Here is an 18892-nt window from a genome sequence, read left to right on the forward strand (position 1 = left end):
TAGATTTATACCATTAAAAATGCTATAAAACATTCAATTCTTGCAGAAACATTTTTTTTTTTTAATTCAGATGTTCTCAAACTTTAATTTTTAAATCTCTTCTTTGTCACTGGCCCTGGAAGCAAGTCTGAAATAACAGTCTCAACAACTGAAAAGTTCCTTTTTTTTTATTGAGTTGTACATTTCAGTATTGCATGGTCTTTATTTCTAAGCCCAACAGCACATCTTCATATGCAGATAAGAACATTTCAGAAAGGCGTTCATTACAATTCCTGGAAAAACTATGAACTACTGTCTACTGAAAGTGATAAACAGCCTCTAGTCAGTAACTGAGGAGAAAACTCATGACTGTCCAGACACAGATTAAGCATATATTAAAGGTGTCTTTTCCATCATAACTGCTTGGTAGCTGAGGCCTAATTTTAAAGGGGAATTCCACCACCTGTAAAAACAGTTGAACCTAACTGAACCATTAAGACGTACAAAGGTAAATTATTGTATCTATAAATGTATTTGATGTGAAATGCTCTGTTTTAGAGACGCTCACTGTTCATAATAATAAGGACCAAACACAGAAAGAAACAGTTATGAATACGCTGCCTGATGCCTGAGATACTGTTTCATTATAGTATGACATGGTTTTGGTGTAAAACGTATTTTTTTTAATATATATTCATGATGGAGAGGTACATACAGGGTCTGTGTAAGGCCAAATAATACTTTGCCACTTTTACTATTATCAATTTAAAACAAAACACTCAACTGGTCATCTTAGATAGCAAATATAATAGCTAGATTTGTGTTGTAGACATCACAACCCCTGGTTTCTACCACCACCGTTAACAACTGGTAGGTTTCTCTACAGAGAACTACATCTAATCACCCTGAAAGACTTTGCTTACATATTGGTGAAAAATTGGTGGAACTCCCCTTTAACTAGCCCATGTCTGGAAAACTGTCAAGATAGAATAGTCAAGCATGGACATACTGATGGACTCTTTGGCAGCCAGTCAACCACAATCTGTCGTACTGTGCAACAGAACTGGTAAATCGAAAGGCAAGTAACAGTATTCAATCTGTCATCGTAAAAAGGCCTCAAAGCTGTAAGATAAAGAATGATAACGAAGGGCAACATCAGTAACACTTTTAACACATGCCAAACTAATTACATCTCAAATGTGATGAGATGGATTTACTAATTAAGCCAAGTCAAACCTGCTACAGCTCAATCATAGGAATATAACCAATATACAGTAGGTTAATTGTATAAACAAGACCACCAATAAATAAAGAAATAAAGGTTTGGAATTTGTTAACTTGCACTGTTAAATATTTGTAAGATAAATGTTGCTTTTGTCAAAATAGCATGGGAAAAAGAAAGTTGTGCTGTAATTCTGTAACGGAAATCCCTCTTTACACACAATGAAGCAAGATTAATTAAACGAAAACTAGGGATGCATCGAAACCAATACTGGTACCGGGGATTGGCCCGATACTGCGGTCATTTAATCTTACTTGTATTCATAAAATGCACCGATATCAACAGCCGATACAAACTGATACCATGTGACATAAGTCTAGTACACACACAGTGTACATGTGGCTTCAGAGGACATTAAACTACAGCTCAACCAGCCAAACAAAAGACTCCAACAACTGCTGTCGCTGTGCTACATTCGTTGAAAGAGACAGATGAGGATCAAAACTATGAAATGTACTTTACTTACAGCTGTACAGAAGCGCTTTTCTGACACAGAACGAAAGCCACTGCAACGCTGCTCATAGCATATCTAGCCAATGCACTTCATTTAAAACCAGCCAGATTTTAATGATTTTACCGTTGGAATTTAATTTAATTTCATTTAAACCAACAACTACTTAAGTACGGTCCTCAGTACAGTATCGGAATTGGTCTCGGCAAGTGCTTAAAAGCATGTACTCGTACTTGGTCTTAAAAAATTGGTATCGATGCATCACTAATAAAAACACACAATACCAGCCAAGGGGACTGTCTCACAAAGCAGGAGTTCTCTATTAACCAGCTAACTTTAGGCTTAGTTCAATCTAACCTTGGATTTTCATGACAGTGGATGGATCACTTCTTACCAGGCTACATCACCACGGCGACTGTATACCTAACCTGCTTTACAGCAGCTTAAGTTTTGGATTTCGGATCATAAACAGCTCTACGACAGACGTTTTGGCTCATTTTTGATTTCTTTGTGATGCCTGTGTTGTCGATGACATGAAAAACAATGCATTTTAGCAAAAGAAATGTAGAATATAAAGCTACTATTAACTGCTTTTTATCATTTAAAAATTCTTTTATTTGTACATACCAACTTGGTATGATGTTTCTTTCAATCTTCGAAAATAAGCCACTTGTTTCATATGATTTAAACATCACACTTTTAAGCGTACACACTTGCTGATTACTCATAGTCGGAGTATCGCAACCTGTATTAAAAAACAAAGTTGTAAAATGATAGAAACGTGATTGTTTTTTTGAAGCTGGCATTTAGTCAGGAACCCTAAGTTAAACGTGCTTTGTGAGAAAGGCCCCAGAATGCTGGTCATGAAACAACAGAAGGACAGGATTTTTCTTTTTTGGAAACAAACTTGCTTTATGAAAGGTGTCAACTTCTAAATCTGTGCCTTTGTAACAAAATGACTCGAGAGGCGGAAGCGTCTCGAGCGTCTGGTCACCCTGCATGAAGTCTCAAGGAATCAGGTAGATAAGTGTGGCTTGGGGAGGGGGATTTGACAAAACAAGAATTCTGAGCCCAAAGTCAGGACTGTCCAAATATCCTTTACCCCTTTTCCTTCTGGACAGGCTTGACTCCAGGCTTAAGTTATCTGGTTAACCAAGAAATCCTGCTCTGTGAAGTTCTCCCAGCTGGAGAGAACTGCTATAACCAAAGCAGAGACATAACGCTCCGTGGTGGCCTGAGGGTCACACCACTAAAGACGACAATCATCAAACATCACACCAACCTGGAAGGACAAACCACTGCACTGCAGTTTCAGCTACAGTTTTTCCTTTTAACAATCCTCTACTTCCCTACACTGGAGGCACAATCATTCCTTCTATTATAAAAACAGGCAAACTTGGAAAAACGTGGGAAAAGGCTTTTTTTTGTTGTTGTTTTTGATACAGTAGAAACGATGGGGTGAAACAGGCCCAATGTTTAAATATATCATACATCTTGAGTGACGCTGTTAAAAACAAAATCCAAATAATTAGTGTGTTTAATCGTACTAAAGTAAAGTGCGAGAGGGAGAGGGAGAAAAAGGCGAGATGCAGCAGAGGGACGAGGTCTTAGCGGACCAGAGGCGTTTGTTTGAGAGAAATGAGGACGGACCGCATTCGGGACACGTCTTTAGTCTGGCGGCTCGTCTTGGGGTTGAAGTCGCACAGCCGGGCCACTTTCTCCCACTCGGAGCCGGGACTGTCGTCATCGCACTCCTTCAGAAAGGCATCTTCGGACGCTCTGCAGGGGCAGGAGTGCAGAAATGTTAGGACAGAGAGCAGAAACCGCTCGCAGCTAACACTGGATACATGCCATGCCAACAGAAGCCATGAAATGGAATGGAAAAGCAATTGACCTGTTAATGTTCCACTGAGAAAACGCAACATTGTTGTGAGGCTGGACAAGCTTACAGCACAACTCAAAACAGCTGGGATGTAACAATACAATCTACATACTGTATTGTATCATTGTATCGTGACTAGCACATTAGCTTGTGGGTAGTGTGTTAACCTGCAGCTGACATTAGCTTTTGGTTATATTAGGACACTAACAATGGAAACGTTAACACAACAAATTTTTGCTCCAAACATAATCAGGAATCAGCGTAAGCTGCGTAAGTGCACTTGCGCTGTATCTGAATGCTGCTATTCCTAGACCATAAAAGTCTCAGCATAATTATGCATGACTCAGAGTAAATAGCCAGTTGCCTCTCTTTCAATGTAGCACTTAATATGATTCATGTTATTGAAATATACTGACTCTGACTTACCATTTTAATTTCAAATGTAGTTTGGCCCATTAAAGAGCAATTAATGTTATTTACACTGCAACTTTAGCTAATAGAAAGACCTAGAAATGTGCTAATATGTTTCATGTGTTCGTTTAGCCCAAATAGTGTGATAAAAATGGGCCAATTTGGCTGTAAATCAACACGCTCATTAGAATTGATGATCAGTGCTTCCTACAAAGATTATTTACTGAATAGCATTTTTATTTTAAAAAATGTTCCACATTTTCACCATAATGGCTATAATATATGGTAAGTGCAGTATAATGTTGTCAGCAAATGTTAGCAATGTTAAAACAGCTGAAGTTGGTGAGCTTTGAGCATATTAATCAAAAACAAAAGCCAACTAAAGCAACTACATACAAAACAACAACACATGACTTTGCACATATATACAAAATAAATATCACTTAAAATGAATAAATACACTAAATGTACTGTGAAAACTTTCATTATGTTCCTAACAGTGTTTCCACAATATATATTTTGCAGCGGCGACTCCTCGCTGCAAAATTATTACCACCACTTTTGCAGAATTTTGTGAAATGTCAAGAAGTCTCAATTATAAAAGTCTATAGAGGACTTTTAATTTGAAACCAAGGATACACCAAATGGAGAATGGATTTTGTTATTTGTGTAATGTTATTCTTTGCTGATGTTCATGGCCAACAAATTGTTGTTATTATTATTATTACTTTTTTTTTTTACTATTATTACTACTACTACCACTACTACTACTATCATTACTAATATATAGAAAAATAATGGTCCAGCTAACCTAACATTAATGTTAGCAAACTCAGTGAATCCTAATTCCAGTAACGTTACTTCAATAAATGTTTTTGGAGTTTTGGATTGTGGGCCTGCACCTCTGCTGAAAAAACTCCTAGAGGAAACACTGCTTAATAAGTTAACGTCAGTCCATAAACAGTAATTGTGCATTAAATGTGTAGAGGTGTGTTCTCTGTAGAAGATGTGTTAACTTAAATCAACAATACATGTCATTTGACCAGCGGTGCCTAATGTTTTGCATACGACAGTAGGTTTTCATAAATTGAGTTGTGCACTAAAGTTTCTCATTAGTTTGATTAGGGATTTTTCCGACGTTCCTTAAATCATGTCCAACCTGGCAAGAGCTGCTATGAAAGAGCAGATTTGTGGGTGGAGCATGAATAGGTCAATTCCTTTCCAAGCACATGACCACAAAAAACTCTCCCACTGTGAGGAGAGTATGAAAAAGGAATAACGATGACAGAAATGACTGATGAAGTACCGAAAAAGTTGGATGCTGTGCAGAATGTAAATAAATCCCAAATGCAATGATGTGCAAAATCATTTAAACCCATTTAAACTGAGAAATGTTTCTGTTTTTTGAAAAATATTTGCCCATTTTGAATTTGATGCCAACAACACGTTCCAAAAAAGTTAAAAGAGGGGCAACAAAAGGCTGGTTAAGTTGTTTAATGCTTAAACACCTTGTGGTTAATTGGCAACAGGTCAGTAACATCACTGGGCATAAAAAGAGCATCTCAGAAAGTTAATAGTTAAAAAGTTAAAAAGGAATAACATTTCTCAACATAAAACAGCAGAACTGCAATGTCTATGAAAACAGTTCGTCGCTGCATCCAGAAATGCAAGTTAAAACTTAAACGCAAAGAAAAAAAACACATATAAACAGGATCCAGAAATGCTGCCACCTTCTCTGGGCCCAGGCTCACTTAAAATGGACTGAGGGGAAGTGGAAAAGTGTCCTGTGGTCCAACAAATCAACATTTGAAATTCTTTTTGGAAATCATGGACACTGTGTCCTCTGGGCTCCATGATGGTATAGGGGTGCATTAGTGCACATAGCATGGGTGACCTGCACATCTGTGAAGGCACCATTAATGCTCAATGACATATATATGTTTTGGCAACATATGCTGCCACTCAAACAACCTCTTTTTCAGGGAAGGCCTTGATTATTTCAGCAAGACAATGACAAACCACATTCTGCATGTATTACAACAGCATTGCTCCGTATTAAAAGAGTCCAGGAGCTAAACTGGCCTGCCTCAGTCCAGACCTGTCACCACTGAAAACTTGGGTCATGAAATGAAAAATACGACAAAGGAGACCCTGAACTGTTGAGCAGCTAAAATCCTATGACAAACAAGAACGGGAAAACATTTCACTTTTAAAACTACAGCAGTGCCTCCTCAGTTCCCAAACACTTATAGAGTGTTGTTAAAAGAAGAGGTGATGAAGCACAGTGGTAAACATGCCCCTGTCCCAACTTTTTTGGAACGTGTTGTTGGTATCAAATTCAAAATGGGCATATATTTTTCAAAAATTTCTCAGTTTCACATTTGATATGTTGTCTTTGTACTATTTTCCTACAACAATATGGTTTACATGATTTGCATATCATTGCATTTTGTTTTTATTTACATTCTGCACAGCGTGCCAACTTTTTTGGAAATGGGGTTGTATTTACAGTTCCTTTTAACGGATGACCACACTGAATTACAATGATCAATAACCCTGCAGATGTAGACATGCACATTCAGCACATAACATATTAATAATCACTATTTACTGTTACTGTCTGCTGGAAGACATCACACTCAGCAAGTGATCTGACTCTAGATGCTGACCGTCACTATCAACTTCTCACTACTCGTGCACTCAGCACTGAGAAAAGTCAATAGTGAAAGCCGTATTCTGTTTCATTTACAGGAGGGATTGTATGATGTCCTTTCGTTTGTGATTTGTCCCGTACGAGAGTTTGAGGATAATGTGACTGTGAACATACACAAAGCCTATCACATCAGAGTTGGGCTGTTTGTAGAAAGCCTTATCAGCGATCCTAGTATGCAAGTAGGCAAAAGAAGACAGGAAAAAAAGAGAGAGACATTGAGAGAGGGCAGGGGGTAGAGAGTCAATCTCACACAAGCTGTTAAGCACAAGAACAAGATGTTAAAAAGGCGTCAGAAACCATCAGCAACTTTCTCATGACACCAAGAAGACTGTGATAGTGAGGCTGTGAGAAATATTAATTAAGAAATGACAAGAATTTGTTCATAAGTGATTCTTCTAGAGCTGGCCCAAACAGCTTTATATTTCTGAGGAAACACTCGAATACACAAAATCACCCTTAAAAACAAAGTTTATGTATCATAAACAACCATAATTTTAAGTGGCAACAGTGTACTAACATTGAGGTTGAAGCCCAGCTGTATGTTACTATTGAGGCCGTCTTCTTCAAAAACAGCTTTTATGAGTCACGTAGATGCAGAACACTATAAATGATAACAGGTCTAAACGAAACTGCCAGACATGCTGTTGTATTATATATATATATATATATATATATATATATATATATATATATATATATATACACACACACACACACACACACACACACACACACACACACACACTAAGAAGAATTCGATGTGCCTCTTAGTACTGCTAGAGGTCCGCTTCGTGAAGTATTTACAGGCAAGGGGTCTCCAAACAAATGACGCAGTTCAGCAAGCAATGCACTTTGGCCAAAAGACATCATTTTGCTTCGAAACAATTTGTATTCAAATTATCAAATTATGTGGGCCAGCCCTAGACTCCATGACATAACCATGCACTGTTACAAACTGATTTAGCAGCAAAAACATTAGTATCTGTCCTCAAGACATCTCTTAAATGGGAGCCAATTTTTCAGAACCACTGCATACTTATTTTCTGTTTATATGTAAACAAAGTCAAAAAAGTGTTTTGATGTAAAATGGTGCATTGTGGAGAAATGAGAGTCCGAACTGTTCACAACAGTGATGACAGGAACCAGAGGCCACGGCGTATAATGCAAATATAGCCACTTGGCTACTGAACCTACCTGTGTCTTCTGATAGTGTTATATCATAACACTGATGATGGCAAAATCATGTTTTCTTTGGGAACTACTTTGATTCACAAAGCCCTCCACATGCCTCTCTGCCAAGAACTGAATCAAAAAATATATTTAGGCCAAAATCTGACTGTAAAACTCTTGTAAAATAATGTCTAAGGCTATGTTCACATTACAAGCCTCATTGCTGAAATCCGATTTTTTGCTCAGATCTGATCTCTCTGACACGATGGTTCACACTCGTTTACGTAAATGATTCAAATGTCATTAAATGGGAACAAACCAGCTCCCTGAAATTACCCGCACGTGCACATCCTCAGTAACATCACGTGAATGAATCATCATCATCAGCAAACAAACTAACGAGCAGAACAAGCTTTGCTGTGAAGATAATTAACTCTGATCAGCTTTCAGCTTCATTATTAGAGCGAGACGAAGGCGAAAAAGGCGAGATGTTTCCACCGTTTACAGGCTTTAACTTCTATTCGGTGCTGCTGCCATAGTAACGCTGAATGATGAAGCAGTAGGAAAAAAGCACATGAATTCCGATCTGAGCGTCACACTGAGGTTGCACGGCGACAAATCTGATAGGTATCTGATCTAGGACCACATATGAAAGTGGCTCAGGTCGGATTTGAAAAGATCAGATTTGCGTGTCCACACAGCTCTAAAAAAACATCAGATCTGAGTCACATTATGACAAAAAAATCAGATTTGTGCCACTTCAGCCTGGTAATGTGAACGTAGCCTTAGGCATCAAACACATTTGTAACCATTTCATCTAACAATTTTCTGTGATGTGGCTTTTAGAGGCGTTTAGCTCTTTAGATGTCAATTCTGCCAATTCTGACTCAACGTTTCTAAAAGAACAGAGCATTTCATATCAAACCACTCTGAATGACTTTATTTACATCTTAACCATTTAATTATGCAGAAATACATGAGAAAAAAACCCTGGTTGGTGATTTGTTAGTCACAATTTAGTCCAAATATTTAAGATGGGTCCAGAACGCTAGCATGAAAACGTTAATCAAGTAATCTTGTATAGACAAAGTTCCTCAGACAGTCTTCTCAGTGTGCATGGAACACTACAGTAAAGACACAATGATAGTAAGAATCTGATACCGTGCCAGACTTGGACAGAGTCTGTTGAAAAGTATGAAAGAAGGCTGGTATTAGTACTGAAGAGAAAGTACCAGGACAGCGTGGGTTAACTACACACATGTGAAGAGAGATAGTTTCATTTTTTGCATACTTCTCATATATGTGACGCAAATAGCCTATACATTGTAGCATTTAGGTTATGCTCTAACAGTGCTACACTCCGCCTATATGAAGGTCTATAATAAACAGCGTGATCAAACACACTGTTACAGGCAACTACATTTTCATTACTCATGATAAGCCAATAATCTGCTTTGACCACACTGAAAAAAAGGAATGGTGAATATTAATATTGTTTTCCTATTATTTCCACTTCTTCACATTTATAACATTTTAATTACTTTCCTGAAATCACTGAGTTTCACTGACGTATGGAACAGATGTGTAGATGGGGAGAAATACCTGTTGTTGGTTTTATTCTTTTCCATTTGCTCTTGCTGGTGCAAGTGCCAGTCCTCCAGCTCCTTCTTTGCCTTCTCCTTCCATTCGGCTTCTGCAGCTTTAGAGGCCGAATCTACAGAGTGAAAACCAAACAACTAAGTCTTGCCGACCTGATATGGAGCTAAAGTACCTTAATCAACCTGTTAGAGGTGTACGGGAGTAGTAAAACTGAAAAAGACGTATTACATATTGTTAATCATTGCATGCCTCCGAATTACTTTAGTTTTGTAGAAATTTTATTAAAGCTGATGAGAAGCAGACCAAGAAATTAAATTATTAAAAAAACATGACAAGTTTTATATGTTATACATAACGATAGATGTCAGGCAAATACTATATATGCAATGACTCCAACTGATTCACGAACACTGCTCTTAAACAATGTACCCTAATTCAACTCTATTCACACCAAGTGCAACACTACGTAAAATCTGTAAGTGGAACTCAATTTTCTGTGTTGTACAGCCACATTAAAAATCAGGCTGAACAATCGGAGCTCCTCTGTCATGGTTTCAGTCCAATCAAATATGCATTTTCTTGGTGGCAGAACAGCTCATCTTGTTTGTGGCACTGTACAAAAATGTATACAACATGCACAATGACTATACAAATGCAGTTGAAGAAAATACATGGTGGGCCACAGCTGAAAGGCTAGGATGACAGCAAGTACTTTATTACAACGTAGCGACTGTTTATAGCAGTTTTAATATCCTATTCATGCACTGTCATGTATTATTATTAATATTTGGGGAGTACCCAGTGTCTCTACCTTTTAGTTGCCGTACATAAATGAAAAATCATAAATTAACCATCGCTGTCACTCGGGTGATCCATTTTCTTTTCTCTTCCATCTGATTTTTTATTCTCAGAGTGTTTAAAAAAAAGATGTGAAGGTTCCATGTTTCTTTTTGTCCAAAAACAAAACCTTAGCTAGTGTGAATCGGCCTTAACACACTAGTTTTCATTTCCAGGAGTTTTTCAAGTGGACACATATGAATAAAGGGTACCAGGACAAAACACAATGTGTACGCAACACTGAAGTACACATACACTTGTGCTATCACCTGTTACCATCTTATTACTTTAGTAATTACAGTTTATACAATGAAATTTAACTTCTTCACAGTACAAACTTCAATTCTGTACTAAAACCTGCTGTACACTTGAAGACCAGTGTAACTAGGCCAGTGTACACAATAAACCAGCACTGGTACATTAACAGTGCTCTTGTTCAGCTTGAATACTATGAAGTAACACAAACTCAATGCTGAGTCCCCTACCCAGCTCCTCTAGCCGGGTCTTCTGTTCTTCACGCCACTTGCGCAAGCTTTCGGGCTCCTGCCTCTGCTGGTCCACCTGGGAGATGGCTGCATAGCTGTCTGCTTCACCATTGGAGTCCTGAAGGGATCACAATCATCAGAAAATGTAAAAAAATCATCAGAGTTTAATTGTGGCTTCTATAGAAGTGGATGTCTATTGTGTGGGTTTGAACACAGTTTGAGTAACCTCACACAGTAAAATAAGGAGTGTGCCTTCTGATTTACACCCATACAGTTTTAACCACTCACAAAATAAAAGCATTTGTCAAGAGTCACTACCGTGTAGACATTTACCTCAGTTATTAAAAAAAAAAAAAGTAGCATTATTACACACACCTGAAACATGTCTCCGTTTACTGCTGTGGTGGGAGCTCCTCCAAATGCATCTGCTTCAACAAAAGACGACGGGCAGCTTGTAAAATCCACAGTTTCTGTTCCTGTTGAGCAACACTTAAAGCTTTACCACTCAGAAGTACTACAGATATCACAAGAATGCTGCCAATCCTGTCTGGCTATGACTGTACGTGAGTCCTATGAAAGCTCATTTCCACCACTAGAAAAAGTAATATATAGCCATTTAATCAATCATAATAATGGGAAATGACTTATAATCTCATAATTATGACTTACCATCTCAAAATAATGAGATTCAATCTCATAATCATGACTTAGTGTGTCATAAATTCGACTTGTTATCTCATAATTAGATCATTTCTAATAATCATGATCTAGCATCTCAATTATGACTTAGTATCTCAAAATAATGAAATTCAATCTCATAATTATAACCTCATGACTTGGCATCTCATAATAATGACTATGGTATCTCATTTCTTCCTTTAAATGATTATGATTTAGTATCTTATGATAACGACTTAGTATCTCAAAATAATGAGAATCAGTCTCATAATTATGACCTCATATCTAATAGTTATGACTTAACTTCTCATAATAATGATTAAGACTTGCTATCTCATGACTTAACATCTCATAATTATGACTTGGCACCCTCATAATTATGGCATTTTCTCATAATTATGACTTACTTTCACATTAATATGACTTATTATCTCATTGTAATGACTTACTGTCTCATAATGAAATTATTATGAAACAGTTATTATTATGGGACACTAAGTCACACTTATCAGATAAAATGTCATTATTATTAGACAGCAAATCATAATTATGAGAAAGACATAATTACGAAAAAGTAAGTTATAATTATGACATACTAAATCATAATTATACTAACGTTTTACATTATTATGACTCACTAAACGACTATATTCTTCTCCAGTGGCGGAAACGGGAGTCCACCAGGAAAACTCGAGAAGAGAAGCTACTTTATCCGAGGTTTGACAGACAGTTCAGACATAATTGTTACTTTAGCTACAGCTGCTGTAGGTCAACCAGCTAGACAGCGTTACATTAGCCAGGTAGCTAATTTATCTGCTTGATTCTCACTTTGAAAACTATCAGAAAACTAAATTGTGTATCTGTTATAACCCATTGATGCTGGTTGTGGGGAGCTCGGTAGCTGTCCAGCTTCCACAGCTGACGTTGTTTAGCGTTAACGAGCTAACGTTACCTAGTTAACTGAGATACGTCAACTGAAATAAAGCACTCAGAGCAAGAAAGCACGGCATTATCATGTTTACTCCACTAAACTAACGTACCAGAGAAATACTGTAAACCCAGAGTGGACATATAATTATCCAGAAAACGAGAAGCATTAAATGCTTGCTCATTAGAAGACAGCTAGCTATAGTAGCTCGGTAAACTAGCTAAGTTTGCTATGCTGCAGTGACGTTAATTAGCTAGCTGTTAGTCAAGTTTCGTAAGGTAAATGTTATGGTTTTTATTACTTCACTATTTCACAAATCATGAGAAAACATAACTGTGTGTCTATTTTACACCATTTGGGGTGGCTTTCCTTAGCTAGGGGGGCTATCCAGCTCCCGCAGCTGACTTTGGAACAGCTGGATGCTATTTAGCAAGAACAGGCTAGCTTCGCTAACGCTAACTGACCGAGCTCAACTGACATGACGAACGTAGAGATGTTTGCTGAAAATCTTCGTTTGTATATCTCATTAAACTAATTCATGGCGCGCTGAAGACTCATATAAACCTGTTTTATTTAATTCTAGATTTATGTTTGACTAAATTAAGCCAGCTTCGTAATCACCACTTTCTTGTTCGAATTTTCCCGTTCCACCTTAAATGGTGCAGCAGTTACATTCTTGCGCCTGAGGGCAGAATGTAACTGCTGCACCATTTAAGGTGGAACGGGGAAATTCGAACACGAAGCTGGCGAATAGGAAGCCAACTTCAGCCTCGTTCAGCGATGCGCCTTTGTGAAGCTCCAGAACGCTAAGCTAACTGGCTAAGCTAATGCCCCATAAAGTCGACCTGCCTTCGGCCACTCCGAGCCCGTCCGCCTCGTTCTCGATGACGGCGATCTCGCTCTGCTGCTGCGCCAGGAAGGCTGCGGCCGGGTCCTCCTCGGCCTCGGCGCCGTTCGAGAAGTCGGAGAACCCGAAGGCGTCGGCCATCTTCAGCGGAGAGAGAGTGAACACCTGCTTTTTTCCAGAGAACTCGACTGGAAATGTTTTGGTCCAGCTGTGGCTTTTTTATTTTTGCTCAGAAAACCAGCTTTACACTCTTCTGTTCTCTTCTGAATTAATCCAGACTCCAAAACAAGGTCAGGTCGGGTTTAGATTGGCACTATTGTCCAGAAAAACAAACAGTCGGACGTGCTGAAGGGACCTGAGGTCAGAACTCGGTGGAAGAAAGACTGAGGAGCAAATGTAACTCACACTGTCTATTTGTGGCAGTGTGTCTCCATCTGCTGGGCGCTGGTGAACATACACGTTTTCGGAGTAAAACACAGTCACGGTCCTCTTTAGGAGTGTGTATACTGCACTTCCACAAAGGGGAATTCCACCGATTTTTCAAAATTCTTCATTAAATCACTAAAGGAGAATTCCACCGATAAAAAAAGCTCCACATAATTAAGTGATTAGGCTGTAAACAAAGTCATTCAGAGTGCTTCGGTGTGAAATGCTCCGTTCTAGAGAAACTCACAGAGTCAAAATTGTTCAGGAGCAAGACGTCTGGAAAGTTAAATGCCTTTAAAAGCTCCCTCACAGGAAGTTATTACACGAAATGCCTGATTCCTGAGACATTAATTTACAGTAGATTTGAGATATATGTTGGCCTAAAATATATATCTTCAATTGATTCATGGCAGAGAGGTTTTTGCAGGTAAAAAAAAAAAATAAAGTTCTTTCTCAGATTTACCACTATTTTATTGTTATCAACTTTACATTTAAAAACTCAGAAGACAAGTGTAGGTTCACTGGTGGTTTTGGATAGTAAATAAAATGGTTATTTCTGAGTTGTAGACATGTGACTTCTGCTTCCTATCACCACCACTGTAAAGAGTTGATGAGTTTGTCTACATTGCATTATCTGGTCAACAGTGGTTCACCTAATAAGTCTGTTTGAAGGAGTTTTTAGAGACATTAAACACTTTGGACATCTGGTTTCTAGCACCACCACTCTAACTGAATATGACTTAGGTTTTCTAGAACAGAGCATTCCACACCAAACCACTCTGAATGACTTTGATTACTTCTTAATGATTCAGTAATGCAGACATTCTAGTGGAATTCCCCTATAATTAGTTTGTGACAGAGCCGTGTGCACCTCAGATGATACTGTGGTGGCTGTGTAAAGCTGTTGTTTAGCAATAACTGGATGTGTTTAGCACTATTTTCTAGCAAGTTGTATGTGTCATATTGGAACCATTCAGTGAGGAAGTGTATCGTTCTTGTGCTATGTGCTGTCTCATGCTTGGTCTACCTTTTGCTTTCTGTATGTTGCTTTGTGACAGATCTATGAAAAACCTTTAAAGAGCTGAATTTTGCTCACTTTTTTTAAATAAAAGAGTTTGAGGTAGTAAACATTTCAAAAAAACAACCCAGACTGCTTTTTGAATGAGGCGTACAGGGCAGCCAATCAGAATCTTGATCATTTGCATATATCAGTCCTAAAGAGAAATTCCACCAATTCTTCAAAATGTCTACTTAATGATGTAAACACAGTCACTCAGAGTGGTTTGATGTGCAGTGCACCGTTATAGAGAAACTTCAGTCAGAATTGCACACAGTGGTGGTGATAGGAACCAGACGTCCGGAATGTTGAATGCCTCTAAAATCTCCCTCATAGAAAATTATTGCATACGGAGCCCTGCTGGTGACATCACGTATAAATAAAAATAATGCATGGCCATGGCTTAGTAAGGCGTGGGAACGAGATCCTAATGTGTGGCCATGACTTAGTAAGGCGTGGAAATGAGATAATTAAGCCTTGACCACAGCTTAATAAGGCATAACCTCGTTCCCGCACCTTACTAAACTGTGGCAATGACTTAATTATCTCGCTCCCACACCTTACTAAGTTGTGGACATGCATTAGGATCTCGTTCTCACGTGCTAATATGGTGTGGCCACACATTATTTTTACCTACACCGGATATATAAATATGCAAATATCCTGTCAGATACCCAAAACATTAAGGTTTTCCACAATGAGCATTTTCACATCAAACCACTCTGAATAACTTTGTTTACATCTCATTGAATTATGCAGAGATTTTAAAAGATCGTTGGCATGCTCCTTAAAACCACAGCAACATCAGCATGATTTATTCTAAGGGATAAAGAGAGGTTGGAAAATGGTTGTGTAAATATGAATTAAGACTGTTTTTGGAAATAAAACCACAAGTGGACCTCAGAGGGGACAAAATAGGACACAAGAATCAGTTAGGATACAGTGGCCCTTTAAAAAAATCTTAAGACGCAATGGCAGCAAGAACACTATATAATTGAGGTATTTCTAATAGTTCATTGTTAAGCAACCGTTCACAGAGGTGTACAAATGAAAAAAATACAATAGGCTGTCAGAAAGGCATGAGTAAGTGTACATATTAAAAAAAAAAAGTAATACATAAATGTTATTTTTTGGGTATTTTCTTCACATAAAACCTGGACACAAGCCATATGATCAAAGAACAAATGAAAATCTGCCCCCGATTTCATTTTGGGGATCATTAAATTCAATCTGTCTGTCCCTCCACCCATAGACTCAGTCATGTACCAGCATGGCTATAAAATTTCGTTGCATCAAGGTACATGACACACCTCAGTTTTCCTCACCCGTATTCCTAAAACCCCGCCCCCTGCGCTGGGATTGGCTGATGTGTCATCCATCAATAGCGAACACGAACTTCTAGCCAATCGGAACGCAGGAGTCTGAACTATTAGCCAATCCCAGCATACATAGGCGGGGAATGACTGAATACGGGTGGGAGAAAAAAATACGGTTCCCCAAGACGCTGCGTCACTTTTCCCACGTGATGAATGACGTAGCACCCGACTCCTACTAAAAAGAAATCCAAGAGGGGGAGACGGTCGCTGCTGAGAGGAGTAACTAACGCAAACTCCGCAAGTCTTCGGTTTGCAGTCGGCCTGTTATTCGTTCCCGAGCTCACAGAATCCGCACAAAAAAGGCTTTTTACAATGTCTGGAGATACGAAAGGCACACAGGAGGTAATTATACAGCTCTCGAGCTCTTCTACTCAAGGGTGTTATCAGGTTTGAAGTTAACACGAGCTGAGGTGTCTAAACTGCTTGTAAAACTAATTGAGGAATTCAAATTAAACGTCAATTTTCCGTAACGCTGGTCCGTTAAAAGTCGTTATTTTCTTGCTTGAGGTCCCTTTACCGGTTGAACTTGGCTAATGCTGTGGTTTCTACGGTCTGAGTAACTCGGCATTCCTTAAGTTTTTTTCCTCAAAAACTCATTTTGGGGAAGATTATAGGTTTCGCCATTCATTAACAGTTTCATTCATAGGCTGCAGCTGCAGCCTTTCTGTGCTATGAGTTCACAAGTAACTCGCTGGAGAGCTGTTAAAGTCTGAGACTTTTTTTTTTCTAAGTGGTCATTACGCTTAATTACGCTTAATTACGCTTCATTGTCATTATTCTTGGCAGCCAACGTGTCATTATGTTGCCTTCATTTGTTTTTTTGGGACGTTGCAGTTTTGTCAGCCAGCAAAACCGTTCTCTTTAGCTGAAACCTCGACATGTACTGAGGTAACTTACCTGGATGTACGTTTCCTGACGCTTATAGTTTACTATATAAACAGTATGAAGCTGTTTGGGGTTCAGATTTGCTTGTGTGTTGCCACAAGAAAGAGAACTACACACTTAAAGATGGTTCTTCAAGGGTTCTTTAGGAAAGGCAATGGCCCTACTTAGAAACCTGAGTTCTATATATAACCATTTCATGCTTAAGTGCTTCTCTGCATGGTGAAATGGTTCTTCAGACTGATGGAGAATATGGTTCTTTGTAGCACCAAAGTGTTCTGCAGTTGTTATGATGTCAAACTTGTAAGAATAGAAGAACACTTTTTGGTGCCATGTAGAAACATAAAAAAAAAAAACAAAAAACAAAAACATATATACAGAACCATTTAAGCATGAAAAGTGGAAATATAGAACTATCACCTTTTATTAAAGAACCACCTTTCAATGTGTACACTCTTAAAAAGATGGTTCTTTACTAAAGACACGGAGTGTTAGTGGTTCTATACAGAACCAAAGAACTACTTACATGCTTAAATCATTCTTCAGATTGATGGAGAATGTGTTGGTTCTGTATAGCACCAAAAAAGGGTTCTGCTACAGTTATAATGTCAAGCTTGAAACAGTAGAGTTACCCTTTTTGGTGCAAATTAATTAGAACAATATACAACACATTCACCATCAATCTAAAGAACTATTTAAGCATGACATGGTCCTATGTAGAACTTATGGTTCTAAATAGACCATTGCCTTCACTAAAGAACCCTTGAAGAACCATCTTTAAGTGTGTAGGAATAGGTTTGACTGGGGGAATTGCAGCCTATACTTTGCCATACCCATGTGAACCTTGCCATTCTCCAGTTTCCACCGGACAGTTTTAGTGCCTTCGTGAGTTTCTGCTGCTTATTTACAGTTACAAGCTTTTTCTTTTGGCAGCATTTCATTTTGAAGGAATCTTATGTTTGTTTGAGTCTTTTCTGACTATTTCTTTGTAAGTGTGATAGTGTTCTTGGCTGGAATATGACATTTCTGCTTTAAACTATTGGTACTGAACTACAGTGAAGTGAGCAGTGGTTTGGTTATAAAGGGAACATTAGAAGTGGCCACCAGAGATTGGGCATGGCTCTTAAAGTGCCAGTCAACAAAAGCAACAATTAGATGCTTTCAAGACTGACCCAGCCATGAGACTGCAGCTAGGGTGGGTGAGAAAGTGAAAAATAATGCAATATTTGGAGATGTTTTCACAGTGTGGGATATGTGGGGTCATTTTTTTAATGGGAATTTCCACAGATTGTTCAACATTTCTGCCTAATTACATTGTTAGGTTGTAAACGGAGTCGTTCAGAGTGGTTTGAGCTGTGTTCCAGAAAAGTTCACAAAGTCAGAATTGTTCATGGGAACCAGATGTCCAAAAGGTTTAATCCCTAAATAAGCTGCAAATACATTGACTGATGCCTGAGAAATGTGCTTTTTGCAGCCATTCATGATGCAGGGTAATATACCACTATTTCAGCCTTTTGTATAAAAGCTCAGATGATGTGTAGGTTCACTGGTTGCATTAAATAGTAAGTAAGATGACAATATTTCCTGTCACCACTCTGACTGTGTTCACATCTTCAGCATTGAATTATGCAGAAATGTTAAGTGTCATCCTAGAAGTTTCACTGAAATTGGCTAACAAGTTATGAAACTGCCACTGTGCACCAGCACAACAGTGCCACATTTGAAGAAACAAGCTTAAGCCTAGAAACTGAACAAGAGGTATAATCACAAAATATATGAAAGGTTATGGCAAAAAACATCAGATCAGTTTCTTAATATCTGTTTTTTTTTTGTTTTTTTTTTTTTTTGTTAAGACACCCTGCACTTTTAGAATTGATGGTACTGTGCAG

General features: G+C 38.3%; 2 protein-coding genes across 6 annotated transcripts in view; one reads left to right on the top strand and one right to left on the bottom strand.

Moving 5' to 3' along the window:
- Positions 1–151: 151 nt before the first annotated feature.
- Positions 152–13652, bottom strand: cltb (clathrin, light chain B). 5 transcript variants are annotated; one of them, XM_036561489.1, is made up of 6 exons: positions 13265–13652; positions 11185–11234; positions 10810–10927; positions 9491–9602; positions 6833–6886; positions 152–3491 (listed from the first exon to the last, which is right to left on the bottom strand). In XM_036561489.1, the coding sequence occupies exons 1-6, from the start codon at positions 13401–13403 to the stop codon at positions 3320–3322; spliced, it is 645 nt and encodes a 214-aa protein (XP_036417382.1). In that variant the 5' UTR covers positions 13404–13652; the 3' UTR covers positions 152–3319. The 5 variants fall into 5 exon arrangements, with proteins under 5 accessions (XP_036417382.1, XP_036417380.1, XP_036417381.1 ...); XM_036561487.1 differs by having other exon boundaries at positions 11185–11285; XM_036561488.1 differs by lacking the exon at positions 6833–6886 and adding an exon at positions 9050–9070 and having other exon boundaries at positions 11185–11285.
- A 2644-nt stretch (positions 13653–16296) lies between these two features.
- Positions 16297–18892, top strand: part of pdlim7 (PDZ and LIM domain 7) — a 72515-nt gene continuing 69919 nt past the window's right edge. Inside the window, exon 1 of the mRNA XM_036561534.1 lies at positions 16297–16463. Coding sequence (XP_036417427.1) covers positions 16434–16463 — 30 coding nt within the window. The 5' untranslated portion in view covers positions 16297–16433. The remainder of the gene's footprint in view (positions 16464–18892) is intronic.

This window comes from Colossoma macropomum, unplaced genomic scaffold (genome assembly GCF_904425465.1).
Source record: "Colossoma macropomum unplaced genomic scaffold, Colossoma_macropomum, whole genome shotgun sequence".
Lineage (NCBI taxonomy): Eukaryota > Metazoa > Chordata > Actinopteri > Characiformes > Serrasalmidae > Colossoma > Colossoma macropomum.